Here is a 15,911-nt window from a genome sequence, read left to right as displayed (position 1 = left end):
AACTTATAGTTGAGTACATTGCCAAAGTTAGTCGTAGTCTAGTGGCGATAAGGTTGCAAAGGTATAGAGAATTAGAGGTTGCAGGTTCGAATCCAGCATCTTACAAAATAAAATTTTACTGAAAACAGGGGCAAATTAGTAATTTCCGCAAAATGTCTTCTTCTTCTTCCTTTAACCTAATCGCCGCTCTGCATTTTTTTTTTCCCAGATTTTTTTTTTCGAACATTGACGCTTCCAATATACTCTTCCACGCTTCCCACTCGGAATCTAAGCTTCCAACACGCTTCTAAAAGACTCAGTTTAGGAATCGCGATTCCAAGTCGATTCCAAACGATTCCCGGCGATTCCGCTCCCGTTTCCGATTCCGGAGCGAGAATCGACACCTCGCCAGCGATTCTGCGTCTGCCTCCGAGCCTCTTTGCCTCTTACACCTTCACCTTCCCCTCTATGCGTTGCCGTTTTGATTCTTTTGAAAAGAAGGAGAAAAACAGAGGTCATGCAAAAAAGAAACGAAGAAAGATTGGCAGGTAGCCAACTATCTCTGGATCTGATTGTTGAGATCCTCAAGAAACTCCCATCAAAGTCACTTGTAAGGTTTCGGTGCGTCTCGAAGGAATGGTCAACCATTATCAGCAGCCGTAGAGACTTTATCGAGGCGATCGTGGCTCGATCTTTATTAGCTCAGCAGCAGCAGCAGCAGCAGCCTCCCCTGTTCGTCTTCCACCATTGTGTGCCTGAACCTTTCTTCACACTCTCGTCTACTTTCTCTGAGAGCATCAAAGAGGCGGTATCAGTCTTTGCATCACCCGGACCCGGCTGCACTTTGTTCGAGTATCAGTACGTCAGAGGCTTGATCTGTTGTTATTCGACTTCTTATCAGTTGTTTACGATATACAACCCTACCACGAGACAATCCCTTCGTCTACCCCTGATCGAAGACTCGGTGACAGAGTTCCGGCGATATATCTGTCACTTTGGATACGACGCTGTCATGGATCAATACAAAGTTATGTCCATAGTTTTTGATGTCCGAGAGTTTTCGCAGACATTTCATGTTTTCACATTGGGACGGAGTCAACAATCTTGGAGGAGAATCAAAGGCATTGATGATGAGAAACTCCTTCCAAGCGTTGACGCGGTTTGCATCCACGGGACTATCTATTACGGAGCAACTAGGATTACGAAAAAGGCCAACTGTGCTGAAACTGATGACAGTCGGAGGACTTTCGACCGTGGTGAAACTGTATTGCTCAGTTTCGACATCAGGTCCGAAAGATTCTATCATGTCTCGACTCCAGAGCCAATGTTAAAAGCATCGTCGTGTACCATTGCAAGTAGTCGAACTCTTTTAAACCACAAAGGGAAGTTAGGATGCATTTATTCCGGCAGATACGAGACATGTATGTGGGTTATGGAGAGTGCTCGGAAACAAGAATGGTCCAAGATTACTTTCGACTTGCCAGAACACCCATTGGGTTGTTTAAAAGGTGCTTTCTCTGGATTCTCAGGTGTCACCCCTGCTGGTGAGATCTTCGCGACTCAAAATACGTACTTCTTTCGTGAGCCCTTGTATGTTTACTACTATGACATGAATCGAAACTCCTTTAGAAGAGTTGAAATCCAAGGTACTAGGCCGGAGAAAGTAACCAGGAAAAATCGTTATGCTGTTACCGTACTTGCGATTCATGATCATGTCGAGAACACAATGTTGTTGTTGTTGTAGGATTCATGTGTATTAATATTAAAAAGTCTTTTTAATATCCTTATTTCTTTACTATATGGACAATGGTTTAATTGCAAGGTTAATTCACAAAGCTTTTTTAGGTTGTATATTTTTTTCCAATTTTTCTTTGTGTGACTCTGTGAGTGTGCTTATAGCCATATAAATCTAGCTGCAACCACCGTGAGTCTCTCTTTCTTTTAAGAGTAATTATGTTTGCGAGTGAAGTTTTTGATCCAAAGGGTTAAACTGCCAGTATCATTTATACAATTTTGACAATTTAATTCTCTTTTTATACAAGACTTCAAAACGTGTCTCATATAACTAAGATGACAATCCGCACTGTATTAAAAATAAACTCAAACAGCAAAAGCATATAGACTGTCATACAACGTGTGGACGTTTCTCTTTTAACCAACTTGTGACCAGAAATTCATACAACCTGTGGAAGTTTCTTTCTTAACAATCTTGTGACCGGAGATTCAGTATCCTCATTTACATAGCAGTCCCTGCAAAGACAAAATCAGGAAAACACAATCTCACACCACGAAAATACAAGCTACTGTACTATTCTATTTATATGAAAAGTCAAACACATTCTATTTATACCATGCCAAGTCTTCTAAAACTGTATCTAAATATCCTGCATTGACAAGGGAGGCCCGATATTCAACAGTTCTCTGTTTTGAGTAATCTGTGACACAAAAATGAAATTAGAGATGGATTCTTGAAGCATTTTAGAAAAGAAATACAGAAAAGAAACAGTTATAAATTACTAAGCAAAGGCTTTGCAAGTAAGATGGACGGTGTTGCAGCACGAGCTGCTCCATCAGTAGTACTGATGATGTCAAACAACTCCTCCTTAGAAGTAAGGTTTTAGTACAACTATAACTTTGAGTACAACTACAATTAATAGTTAATACTATTTTCATTTCAAAATAGATGACTACCGTACCTCTGACTCTCAGAAGAAGGTATATGATAGATCCCTATTGCCATCGCCAGCTTAATGTCGTAAAATCGGAGCACACTTCTCGTGGCAAAGTAGAGAGCCAATTTTGAACCGACGCTTACCCCACCTACTTCTTTTATAACTGTACGAAAACCCATGAATATTATTATATTAATTAATACTACAGTAAAACCTCTATAACTTAATAAGATTTGGATAATGAATTTTTATTAATTTATAAAGGTTTTAAGTTATTGATATGTCTATACTTTGCATTTCCTTAGCCTGTATTTGTCATGCATTTAGTTAGGACAACTAGTCGTTTTACATCATTTTAGAACCTCTTTCGTACACTTTGCATGTTTAGGAAGTTTCTGCATCATCCTTGCATACATTGTGTATTGCAGAGTTTTTCAGGTGTCTAGGAGACGTTGGAAGCGCAGAGGATCGAGCCATGCTCAACCTCCGCAATCGAGCCACGCTCAACTTCTGCAACCGAGTCATGCTCAACCTCCGCAATCGAGCCACTCTCAACCTCCGCAATCGAGCCACTCCCAGCTGCATCAATCGAGCCATCCTCAATCTCATCAATCGAGCCATCCTCACTTCCACAATCGAGCCATCCTCACTTCCACAATCGAGCCATCCTCAACCGCCTCAATCGAGCCATCACTCGAGCCATCGGTCTAGGGATTCAGCTTTTGACGTCTTCATCAAAGTTGTAGAAAATTGAGTCATCGTTTCAATGCCGTTTATTTCAAGCCAATCGGAGATGTGGTTCAAGAGTTATCATCGTTTTAGTGGATGCGTATATACCAAGATCTAGCCACTTTCACCGACCATGCTCAAGCCATTTTCACTCACACCACTCGAGCCACTCCTACTCACACCACTCGAGCCACTGGACGCACACGGACAAACTCGCGTATGCCAGGAAGACGCTCCGTCTGGCATGCTTCAGGAGATTCCCAAACCGACGCTCTATCTTGTCGTTTTAAGTTTTAGGGATTCACGCGTTTTTACTATATATACATTTTGTTAAGTCTTGTTTTGGGACATCTTAGCTTTTATCTCGTTTATTTTGTAAGGTTTACCTAGCCACCAAAAACGTACTCTGATCTTGCAATCCAGATACCTTTGATTTTATTGAGTTTTTGCATTGAATTTCTTCTACAAAGTTGTTCTTCTCATTTCTATCTATCTACTATGCTTTGTTCAATATTTTCTATGTTTGTATCTTTGGTGATGATTTCCGGATCTGAGTAGTGTGGTAGTTCTTGAGGATGGGATAGATTAGGTGGAGGATCTTAGGATGTAGGGTGTTTAAGCTTGATTTGTATGATCCCCTTCTGGACTAGAGTTAGAATTACTAGTTTCGCTCTGATCAATTGGAACTAGGTTTGAGACATTTCCACACCCAAAAGGTGTTTGATGAAATGTCTGACCAACTAGTGCTAGAGACTTACGTTCCTAGCCTAAGAGATTAGTTGTCTAGGATGTTTGTTGACGTGAATAAACTTGTTTGTCATGCCTACTCGACCACGTTTCTCTAGCGAGAGCTCGGTATGGAAGTGGTTGAGTCTGAGTAGCTTTTGCCAAGAGATTGGATTAGCTAAGTTGTGATGTTCATTGTTTAGGGATAGTTTGGTTGTGGTATGTTAAACACTCTGTAGACGAGGATACTCCACCGACATCAATTACCCCATCCTTAGGACTTCTTTCTTTCTGATTTTTATTACATTCCTGGAACTGTTTCGTTTCTTGCTTTTTTAGTTCATGCTTAGACTCGTTTATGTTATTATTCATTTTCGCTTCTTGTCATGCATTCTCGTTTCTAGTTCTGTGACTCATTTCAGTTTTGCATTTTGATCATTCTAGGATTGTTAGAAAAACACTATTTGAATTGGCTTAACTTGTGACTTCTCGATTGCATCTTGAGTGATAGTGAACTTTCCCAACTGGATTGACACCTTAAGTATTACAACGCATAAGGTTAATTGAGACCTGCTAGGACATACAAAAATCCTAGTATCAATTTGGCACCGTTGCCATTTGGGATTCATTTGCTACATTTAAGATTTCAAGTTTTGCAAGATTAAGTTCTGTTACACTTATCATTCTGGGTACTGAATTGTTTTGGTTGTCTGCTTGTTTGTCTTGCACCTCAGGTACTTGTTGATTGCAACCTTGCATGCACACCAGATCAAGAGGGCATCAGAATCTCCTTCCTGTCATCAACGAAATCAATCGGTTGCAACGACCACGACAAGCTCGTCAACTCACTGATCATTCCGCACTAGTTACTATGGAACAACAGAATGCACCACATCTGGGACCTCGGAACATTGGTGCTGGGGATGCACCGAACACTCATACTCAGCGTGCTGGAATCGTCCCTCCCGCCGTGCAGAACAACAACTTCGAAATCAAAAGTGGTCTGATCTCCATGATCCAAGGCAACAAGTTCCACGGGTTGCCTATGGAGGATCCACTTGACCACTTGGACGAGTTCGACCGTCTGTGCAGTCTTACCAAGATCAACGGCGTGAGTGAGGATGGTTACAAGTTGCGCCTTTTCCCATTCTCCCTAGGAGACAAAGCTCATCAATGGGAGAAAAACCTTCCCAAGGGATCAATCACCACTTGGGATGGTTGCAAGAAAGCATTCTTGGCCAAGTTCTTCTCCAACTCCAGAAGAGCACGTCTAAGGAATGATATTTCTAGCTTTACACAGAAGAGCTCATAATCATTCTGTGAAGCATGGGAGCGTTTCAAGGGTTACCATAGCCAGTGTCCACATCATGGTTTCAGCAACGAGTCACTGCTGAGCACTCTCTACCGTGGTGTACTACCAAAGATACGTATGCTGCTTGACACTGCTTCTAAATGGTAATTTCCTGAACAAAGACGTTGAGGAAGGATGGCAACTGGTAGAGAATCTCGCTCAGTCTGACGGAAACTACAATGAGGACTATGACCGCACAGTTTGCAGCGATGCTGGGTCTGAGGAGAAGTACAAGAAAGACCTCAAGAATGTCAATGAGAAGCTTGACCGAATCTTGCTAAGCCAGCAGAGGAGCGTCCACTTTGTATCTGAGGATGACCCTTTCCAAGTTCCAGATGGGGAGGGTGAGCAGTCTGAAGCAATCAACTACGTCCAAAATCAAGGTGGATACAACAAGGGTTATATCCCCTACAAGACGAACCCCAATTTGTCTTACCGGAGCACAAATGTTGCAAATCCACAAGATCAGGTGTACCCTCCTCAGCAGCAACACCAAGGTCCGCAAAAACCTTTTGTTCATTATAATCAAGGATTCGTGCCTAAGCAACAGTTCCAGCAAAGTTCTCACACTCCTTCCGGACCACCACCAGGATTTTCACCTCAACAAGTTCAACCTACTCAAGCTCCAGATCAAGAAATGAAGCACATGCTGCAACAACTTCTTCAATGTCAAGCTAGTGGTTCTCTGGATACTGCTAAGAAGTTTGCTGAACTCAGTCAGCGGATGGAATGTTCTTACAATGATTTGAATGTAAAGTTTGAAGCTCTTAACTTCAAGATGAAGTATATGGAAGGCAAGAATGTTTCTACTTCTACCCCAACAACTGGTCAACTACCTGGAAAAGCAGTTCAAAACCCCAAGGACTATGCTACTATGCATGCCATCACCACCCAAGCTGTAGATGTACGGCTCACTGAGGACACTGAGAGTTTAGATGGGGAGGAATTTCTTCAATATGAAGTTCAGATACATGATCCTCTCGAGGTGCTCAAGGATCCAATTAAGTCAGCCAAGCAATCTGATCCTGAAGCTACTAAAGAACCCACTGCTCCCAAGGATAAACCTGTGAGATTCATTCCTCCACCATACAAGCCACTTCTACTATTTCCAGTGAGGTTTAAGAAGCAGCTTACTGAGAAGTATAAAGCTCTGTTCGAAAACCAAGTCAAGGAGATTGAACTTAGGATGCCTTTGCTTGATGCATTTACACTTGTGCCTCAATATCAAAAGTTTTTAACTGATTTGGTAACAGAAAAGACCAAAGAGAATGAGGAGATAGCTAAAGGAGCTCAAGCTAAGGTTTTGGAAGATGAGAGGGTAGTGCATGACATAGGTGGGGTTATTCATGAATGCAAAGCTGTTATTCAGAAGATGATTATCCTAAAGAAGCTAGAGGACCCTGGTTCTTTCACTTTGCCTTGTTCTCTAGGTCCATTGACCTTTAAAAAGTGTCTATGTGACCTTAGTGCTTTAGTAAGCCTCATGCCACTTTCTATAGCTCAGAGGCTAGGATTCAACGAATACAAGTCATGTAACCTCCGCTTAATGTTGGCTGATAGGACTACTAGATTGCCTCATGGTCTACTAGAGAACTTGCCCATCAAAATTGGACAAGCTGAGATTCCTACTGATTTTGTGGTGCTTGGAATGGATGAAGAGCCTAAAGATCCACTAATCTTGGGAAGACCTTTCTTAGCTACAACTGGAGCAGTCATTGATGTCAAGAAAGGGATGATTAATCTCAATCTGGGTAAAAAACTTCAAGATGAAGTTTGACATCAAGGATTCTAAGAAAAAACCAACTATTGATGGGCATACCTTCGTGATTGAAGAGAAAGATCATAAAGCTGGGTTTGACATCTTTGAGAGTGTGAATGAGGCAGAAACTAAGGTTTTGGTAACCAAAGAGAAAACACAAAGTGTCATTCGACCATTCTCCAACTCGAGTGCAGTCGTTACCCTCCCTAACCGTCAAGACCTGCTTCCTAAACCTCACCAACCGCAAGAGTCAAGTCCTCCCGCGCTTGACAGTTTGTATGAACTCCAAAATACTCAGATTCTAAGGGATTCAGTGAAAGAGTTAACAGCTAAGGTGAAGAAGATGAGTGGGGAAATCAAGAAGCTCCAAGGTACAATGAGAAGTTCTCCTCCAAGGAAATTAAGGAAGAGGTTTGGGATAATGAAGAAGAGGTGTTGCAGAGTTCAACCACCACCGTGCGTTCTCTCAACCATCGTTGACTCGAGCAAGGTTCAACCGACGGTGTGGAATCAGACTCGACCCATCCTGAGAGGTTCATCACTCTGCACTCGTTCGAGCCCCGCCTCTGTTGTCACGCTCGAGCCAATCTCACTCCGCACACGCTCCAACTACCATGATCGAGCCACTCAAGCCAACACCCGATTGAGCCCCTCTCTCGAGCCACACACGAAGTCTCCATCGAGCCAACTCGTCAAAGAACACTCTCTCCGGTTCCTTCCCCAGCACATCAATCTTCATATGTGTCACGGGAGCGTCCGCCTTCACCCACTCCTTCACGCCACTCATCACATGAGTCCAGGGAGAGAAGGAGACGTGGTTTGCGAGGTTCCAGAGCCTCTTCTAGTCATAGATCTACGCGTCGTTCTGCAGCTCGAGATGAGCATGAGGTTGAGGTTGAGCAGCAAGTTGAACATCAGGGTGATTATCAGCCTACCAAGATTGTTGTGTTGGTCTCGGACCATGGCGAATCCAGAGTCGATGACACGCAGTGTGACGAGCAGCCGAACATGTATCATAACACGCAAGCGGTTGAGCAGCAAGTCGACTAACCAGCTGAGGTCACTCCTGCGAATCCCGAACAAGGTAAAAGACAAAGTCAATATAACGCTCCTCCCTGGGCGAGCTCCGACTCCTTCTTTTACTATTGAGGTACTCCTACCTTCCCTTTGTATATACCATTTCATTCATCCATTGTTTGTGTTGTGATTCTTCAATCCTCCTGCAAATTTTTCTTACACAAGAGACTGTGTAATTTAAGTTTGGGGGAGGGTTCGAGATGATGTATCTGATGTCATGTTTTGTGATTCTTATTTCAAATTTTTGCATCATATCATGTTTGAGTTTGCATCGAAAAAAAAATCTAAAATTTCCACAAAAACAGAGTCTTCATGTAATTTGCACTTGCATATTAGGATTGAGTCTAGGTTTATTCATATTGGGTTGTTGCATTTAGCATAGGGGTTGATGATGATTGTAACCTTGTTAGCATGCTGGATTCAATAAGATAGGATCAAGGCCCTTGTTATTAGTTCTTTGATGCTTGTTGATTGAACTTGAAAATGTAATATTGAAGCATGTTTTGAATTGATATCACTCCCTATCTACCTGAACCTAATCCTGACTTGCAATTATCATGTGATGTATTGAAGTTGAACTCATGGATACCATACACATACTTGGATTGTCTTTCACATTTTTACCACCCTTGTCAATCCAAGTAGCTGATTCCCATCTTTGGAACAGTTCCCGCACCCTTAACCAACCGTTCTTTCAAGCCAATTGTATTATTGAGTGTCAGGCCTTTTCCGAGTTGAGCTTGTTAAAAAGTGTTAGCTTCTAACCGACAAGAGTAGGATCCTGTGTAGTTCTAGTTTGCGTTATCCGGACTAGTAGGACTAGGTGAGAACTCGATTTTGGGTATTGGGTATGGATTTGTGCAGAAAAGTAAAGAGGTAGAAAGTCTTTAGGTGGGAGATGTGTTTACATAGTTTACAAGTCTAGTAAAGGATTTGGGTTGAGCAAAGTGAAAAGAGTTATTGGTTCTCAGCATAAAATAAAAAGGTTAGACAAAGAAAAAAAAATGCTTAAGTTGTCTAGAGTCCCTAGAAGAAAAGAAAACAAACCATAGTGATAATAAAGATTTTCCAATCCGCTAGAATGAAAAGAAGTGAACTCCTCCTAAGACTAAGTGTAAAAAGTTTGAGATGAAGTTTCTGATGAAGGGTAGAGATAGGACCAACTTCAGTTTGGAGTGTTCTTTGGGTAGACAGGGCGCTGCTCTTGTATGTATCAGTTGGTTTCAACCTTTAGCCTTCTCTTAAGCTCAACTCCTTTTCGTGAGAGAACCTTGTTTTGTATTGATAAAACCATTTGATGATGAGACCATATATGTCTCTAACCTTTACCCTAGCAAAATGAGTTCAATGACATTGCTTAGCTTGATTCACGGTTCTCTGTTAATGAATGTTAAAGGGGATGATTGATAGAATTGCATGTGTAGATTTAAAATAAGGTTCCTTCACCATGCATCATAGAACTAATAACAAGGACCTTGATTCTAACAACTCTATTCAGCATGTTTTAGGTTCTGAGACCTCATCTTCACACCTCTCTTCCATACTTTGTTCTTGATAGTTTGCTTGAGGGCAAACGAAGAATAAGTTTGGAGGAGTTGATATGTCTATATTTTGCATCTCCTTAGCCTGTATTTGTCATGCATTTAGCTAGGACAACTAGTCGTTTTGCATCATTTTAGAACCTCTTTCGTACACTTTGCATGTTTAGGAAGTTTCTGCATCATCCTTGCATACATTGTGCATTTCGGAGTTTTTCAGGTGTCTAGGATACGTTGGAAGCGCAGAGGATCGAGCCATGCTCAACCTCCGCAATCGAGCCACGCTCAACCTCCGCAATTGAGTCATGCTCAACCTCCGCAATCGAGCCACTCTCAACCTCCGCAATCGAGCCACTCCCAGCTGCATCAATTGAGCAATCCTCAATCTCATCAATTGAGCCATCCTCACTTCCACAATCGAGCCATCCTCACTTCCATAATCGAGCCATCCTCAACCGCCTCAATCGAGCCATCACTCGAGCCATCGTTCTAGGGATTCATCTTTTGATGTCTTCATCAAAGTTGTAGAAATTGAGTCGTCGTTCCAATGCCGTTTATTTCAAGCCAATCGGAGATGTGGTTCAAGAGTTATCATTGTTTTAGTGGATGCGTATACACCCAGATCGAGCCACTTTCACCGACCATGCTCGAGCCATTTTCACTCACACCACTCGAGCCACTCCTACTCACACCACTCGAGCCACTCCTACTCACACCACTCGAGCCACTGGATGCACACGGACAAACTCGCGTATGCCAGGAAGACGCTCCGTCTGACATGCTTCAGGAGATTCCCAAACCGACGCTCTATCTTGTCGTTTTAAGTTTTAGGGATTCACGCGTTTTTACTATATATACATTTTGTTAAGTCTTGCTTTGGGACATCTTAGTTTTTATTTTGTTTATTTTGTAAGGTTTACCTAGCCACCAAAAACATACTCTGATCTTGTAATCTAGATACCTTTGATTTTATTAAGTTTTTGCATTGGATTTCTTCTACAAAGTTGTTCTTCTCATTTCTATCTATCTACTATGCTTTGTTCAATATTTTCTATGTTTGTATCTTTGGTGATGATTTCCGGATCTGAGTAGTGTGGTAGTTCTTGAGGATGGGATAGATTAGGTGGAGGATCTTAGGATGTAGGGTGTTTAAGCTTGATTTGTATGATCCCCTTCTGGACTAGAGTTAGAATTACTAGTTTCGCTCTGATCAATTGGAACTAGGTTCGAGACATTTCCACACCCAAAAGGTGTTTGATGAAATGTCTGACCAACTAGTGCCAGAGACTTACGTTCCTAGCCTAAGAGATTAGTTGTCTAGGATGTTTGTTGACGTGAATGAATATGTTTGTCATGCCTGCTCGACCACGTTTCTCTAGCGAGAGCTAGGTATGGAAGTGGTTGAGTCTGAGTAGCTTCTGCCAAGAGATTGGATTAGCTAAGTTGTGATGTTCATTGTTTAGGGATAGTTTGTTTGTGGTATGTTAAACACTCTGTAGACTAGGATACTCCACCGACATCAATTACCCCATCCTTAGGACTTCTTTCTTTCTGATTTTTATTACATTCCTGGAACTGTTTCGTTTCTTGCTTTTTTAGTTCATGCTTAGACTCGTTTATGTTTTTATTCATTTTCGCTTCTTGTCATGCATTCTCGTTTCTAGTTCTGTGACTTATTTCAGTTTTGCATTTTGATCATTCTAGGATTGTTAGAAAAACACTCTTTGAATTGGCTTAACTTGTGACTTCTTGATTGCATCTTGAGTGATAGTGAACTTTCCCAACTGGATTGACACCTTAAGTATTACAACGCATAAGATTAATTGAGACCTGCTAGGACATACAAAAATCCTAGTATCAGTTATCGACAAATAGATAAAATATTAATTTATAAAGAGATTTTTTTCATGGTTTTGAGAAATTTCTTTTTAAAAATGATAAAAATATTAGAGATGAGTTCCAACAATAACATTTCTTTTTATTAATATAATTTCTCTACAATTTTTGTATGCGATTTGAGAAGACAACATCATAAGTTTTTGATGAAATAAAAATAATTAGAGTTGAACTCGAACAAAAATGCAAATCAAGAATAGTCAAACAACAATAGTATTCTATTTCACTAAATTTTCTTAGATATAATATATATATATATATATATATATATATATATTAGTTTATATCATTATTAATTTATGGTATTAATGGAACCATATGTTTATATAGGATTTGCAATAAAATTATTATTTTATTATTTTATCAAATTATATATATTTTTTACATTGACCAAACTTGGAATTAAAAATATTTATTTATTTATAAAAAATAATTTAAAATGTATTAATTTATGGAGGTTATACCGTACTTAGGTTGCACAATAAAAGTAAAATAATTAATTAATAGACTACTATTTTACCGTGTTCTGGTTCAGCTTTTAGAAGCTCTGCCACATGTGCTTCTGAGTCCTCTAAACCTGTGTGTTACTGGTCATATTTCTCGAACCTGTTTCAAAAACGAATTATATTAACCATTGGCAGAAATAATTTAAAGGAGTAAAATAAAATCTCAACCAATCTTACATTGGTTAAGAGCACCACGGCTGCGGCGGTTGGACAGATCCATTTCACATGTGGAAACTTCAATGATTCTATAAACATGCATGACGTAGCACCGTTGGAGTTACTATCATGCAGCCAAACCAGCGTGGCCTGATGCGAAAGTCGAGGGTGTACAACAAACGTCTGTCTCCTGTGACACACTCCTTAGTCTGCTGAATCTCCATCTTCATACGCTCTTCCTCGAGACAGATATTCTGACGATGCCTCTCATCATCACGACGCTTCTCTTTTTCAGGCTGTCACCACAAGTTAGATCAGATTACGCCAATGCACCCTTATTCCTTAATCTATGTTTTATTTTTACTCAAATAGAAACAGAGAAAGTACCGACGCTCGATTCCGAAATCTATTATTTTAGCAAAGGTTGGATTTTGAGCCGGCTCTTCTCTCCAGCAGCTGTCAATAAGCGGTACCAGTTTTTTAACTATGTACATTTCATTTTACTCAACTAGTCTGTTTGAAATCACCAGTCGAAACTAAAGAACAAGTTAATTTAAGTTTGTTGGTGCAGGAATTGGCACCCACGATATATCGACCTAAACCACGGACAAACCATATATTTTAAAGTCCGATTAAACTGGGAATCACGGTTAGAGCTAGTTAGATGGGCTTAAGAGCAAGGGCCCGAAGAGAATTCCGGACTGACCTCCAAAACCGCCTCCGAAGCCGATCACATGGGTCGAAGAAAAAATTTCACAAAGATTTGATCCTAGATTTAAGGAAACTTGATTTATCTTGTAATCTACCTATTGCTACAAGCTCAGAATTCTGTGACGCTTGATCGCCAGCCTCCTCCTCATAAGACTACTGCTAGTAAGAAGGTTGTGCCCCAGCCTGTGCAACCTGCACTCAAGGCTGATTCAGCTGCATATTGTAAAGCCATGCGTCTGACCATTAAGATCTTGCAGAACGCTTTAGTGGTAGGTAAGTCTGTTTCTTCTTGCTGTGTCTTCGGTTTTCTCTGTTGTATGTTTTTGACTCATTTGTGCCAAACAAGTCGGGGGAGATGCTGACTCGAACTCTGATGAGTGAAGGGGAGCTTTAGATTGTGGTGGGAGCTTATGTTTTTGCACCATTATGTTTTATCTTTTTTTTTTTGTGTTCACAGAACTCTGTTTTTTCTTCTTCTTTTGGCTCTGTAATATGTTTGAACCTGGTACTTTGAAATGACTCAGTTGTGGTTGTTGTGTTAGTTTTTGGTTTTTGTCTTGTGGTTCGTCTTTTGGTCTTGTGGTTTTCAGGATGAGTTGCATGGAGTGTTTGTTTATCAAATTGAGTTAAAAAAGGGGGAGATTGAACATGCATTCGTTGTAGCAGATCATTGTGCGGAGTAAGGAGCTGCGAGGAAACAGGACTATGCATCAGACCATAGACATATGTTGTTCAACAAGGAAGCAGAGCTGACGTGTCACGGTTGGATTGGTTAAGATGATGTGATGTGACCCGGAGACGCGGTTGCGGAACGACGGAGGGTTGCGTCTTCGGCCAAATCGTGACCAGTGAGAGTTTCCTCGGTCAAGCTTTGGAGGTTCGAATCTAGGGAAGATTCAAACGACATAAACGGAAAATAAGGAGATTCCAACGAGTCGTTTGTGAGGACGATCGTGAAGCCTTCTCGGATCGTACGGATGCGGCTGGATGGATAGGATGCGGCTATCGGAGGATGCGGTGGGAAGCGATGGTGGAAACGAATCGAGAGGAAACGATGAAGGACTCGAGGACTTGTGGAAAAGGACTCGAGGTTGCGGTGGTGGAACGATGGAAATGAAGCGAGGGGGAGACGATGGGTGGATCGAGTGACGACACAAGAGGTTTGGCTCTCCTCTTGATACGGTCACTAACAAGGTCGAACCCGGTTTGAGGCTTGTTAGGGTTTTCTCGATGTTTAATCTCAGATTGAAGAAAGAGAAGAGTGAGACAAGTTTCAAGAATCTCTCTTGAGGAAAAGTTTTATTTTCATACAAGTTTAAGGAGCAACAATTGCTAAGAGAGAGTTTAAATACATTAGGTCAAGTGAGGGCTTAGGGACACGCGAATTCTTTATGATCCGCACAATCGTCTTTAGACGTGTTTCCCTTGTAAATGGAACACGTCGCCTCTATTGACTTTCAATGCAAGGCTCCCAACGTTCAAAAGCAAAAGGATCAAAAGAGGAATATTTCCAAAGTTCAAATTTAAACCAAAGATAAGAGGGAAGAGAGATAACTGCCTTGGCCTTGCGCGGGAAGCAACTTAGCTTTAGGCGTTGTGCACCAAGCTCCATGCCTTGTTAATACCTTCTCCGGTAAACCCAATGGGAAAAACCCGGAGTAAGGAAAAAGAGTACACTTCCTTGCTTTGGCGACTTTGATGTGTTCACTCTTGGGTAAGAGTGAAGACCTTTCGGACCGAGCCTTCAGGATCTTCATGGGTCAGTGGTCGTGGGACGAATGATCGGACGAGGAGCTGTTCCGTTGCTTGGATGTTTTTGTTGAGTTCCTTGACCGTGTGGTGGCTCCCGGGGGGGGGGGGGGGGTATAGTGTTTTGGCCGCATCGTTGACTTTCATCCTGGCTTCCTCTAATGCGTCGAGCTTTGGTCAGGGTTGGCGTCTCTAAGTCGTCTTGGCCGTCTTGGTCGGAGCTCCTTGAGCTCGCTATGATTCCGGGGAAAGCTATTGATGCCTTGGCCGCGTTCGAGGTAGGCGATTTGTCCGTGTCCGGTGCTTCCTGGTCCGGCGTCTTTGGGCTGCCTCGTGCGTCTCGATGGTCTTGGCCAGGCTCCGTTCCCGCGATCACATCATTCCCTCCCCCTTGAGAAGGTTTTGTCCTCAAAACCGTTTCGCCAACGCCTGCACCGATCAAGACGAGATCAGTAGTGTTGAAATGAGTAAGTGTGTTATGCTTACCTAGGGGTTCAGATTGGTAAACGTGATCATTGATCTCCTTGATGGCTTGGCGTGGATCGTCTCCACTTGGGTTGGGATGGCCTTCTCTCCTTGGTTTGAACCACTCCGGCCTTAGGTGTAACTCCAACCAGTTGCTTGACTTGGGGAACAAGATCGCCAGTTGCGCGGCGCCATGGTTCTCATCGCATGGTGTAGCGTGCGCCATCATCGAAAGCCAGTCTACCACATCTCTCCAACTGCCCTGGAAACATCTAATAACTTTGCAGGTCAGCTCCGAAATTGCTTCCATGGTGCCTTTAAACCTTTCAACCAAAACATCTTGAAAATCCGTTAGTTAGACTTGGTGAAAGTCCTTAAGGGACGTTCTAGCAATATAGGGTCAAATTAAGAGGTTCGTTTTACAGCCCGAATCCTTAGATAGTGTTGATTGCATCTCATAAACTTGCGTGGGACTCAAGGGTTTCAAACAAATGCGCTTATTATCATGGACAAAGAAATATTGGTTGGTGTGGCCACAGTGAGTGGTCCTCTTATCATACTGCCAAGGACGCCCCAATAGGAGGTGGCCAGCCTGCA

General features: G+C 41.9%; 1 protein-coding gene and 1 non-coding gene across 2 annotated transcripts; one reads left to right on the top strand and one right to left on the bottom strand.

Annotated features, from left to right (window-relative positions):
* The first annotated feature begins 8 nt into the window (after positions 1–8).
* On the top strand, positions 9–1,830 carry LOC104758568 (F-box protein At1g52495). Its single transcript, XM_087493908.1, has 2 exons — positions 9–77; positions 129–1,830. The coding sequence occupies exon 2, from the start codon at positions 497–499 to the stop codon at positions 1,721–1,723; it is 1,227 nt and encodes a 408-aa protein (XP_087350034.1). The 5' UTR covers positions 9–77; positions 129–496; the 3' UTR covers positions 1,724–1,830.
* A 3,543-nt stretch (positions 1,831–5,373) lies between these two features.
* LOC147924848 (small nucleolar RNA R71) lies at positions 5,374–5,480 on the bottom strand. Its single transcript, XR_015587871.1, has one exon. It is a non-coding gene; the product is annotated as a small nucleolar RNA R71 (small nucleolar RNA).
* Between the last annotated feature and the right edge of the window lie 10,431 nt (positions 5,481–15,911).

The sequence above is a fragment of the Camelina sativa genome, chromosome 17 (assembly GCF_030686135.1).
Source record: "Camelina sativa cultivar CO46 ecotype springtype chromosome 17, ASM3068613v1".
Lineage (NCBI taxonomy): Eukaryota > Viridiplantae > Streptophyta > Magnoliopsida > Brassicales > Brassicaceae > Camelina > Camelina sativa.
The sequence above is the reverse complement of the archived record's forward strand: the minus strand, read 5'-3'. Positions and strand labels throughout refer to the sequence as shown.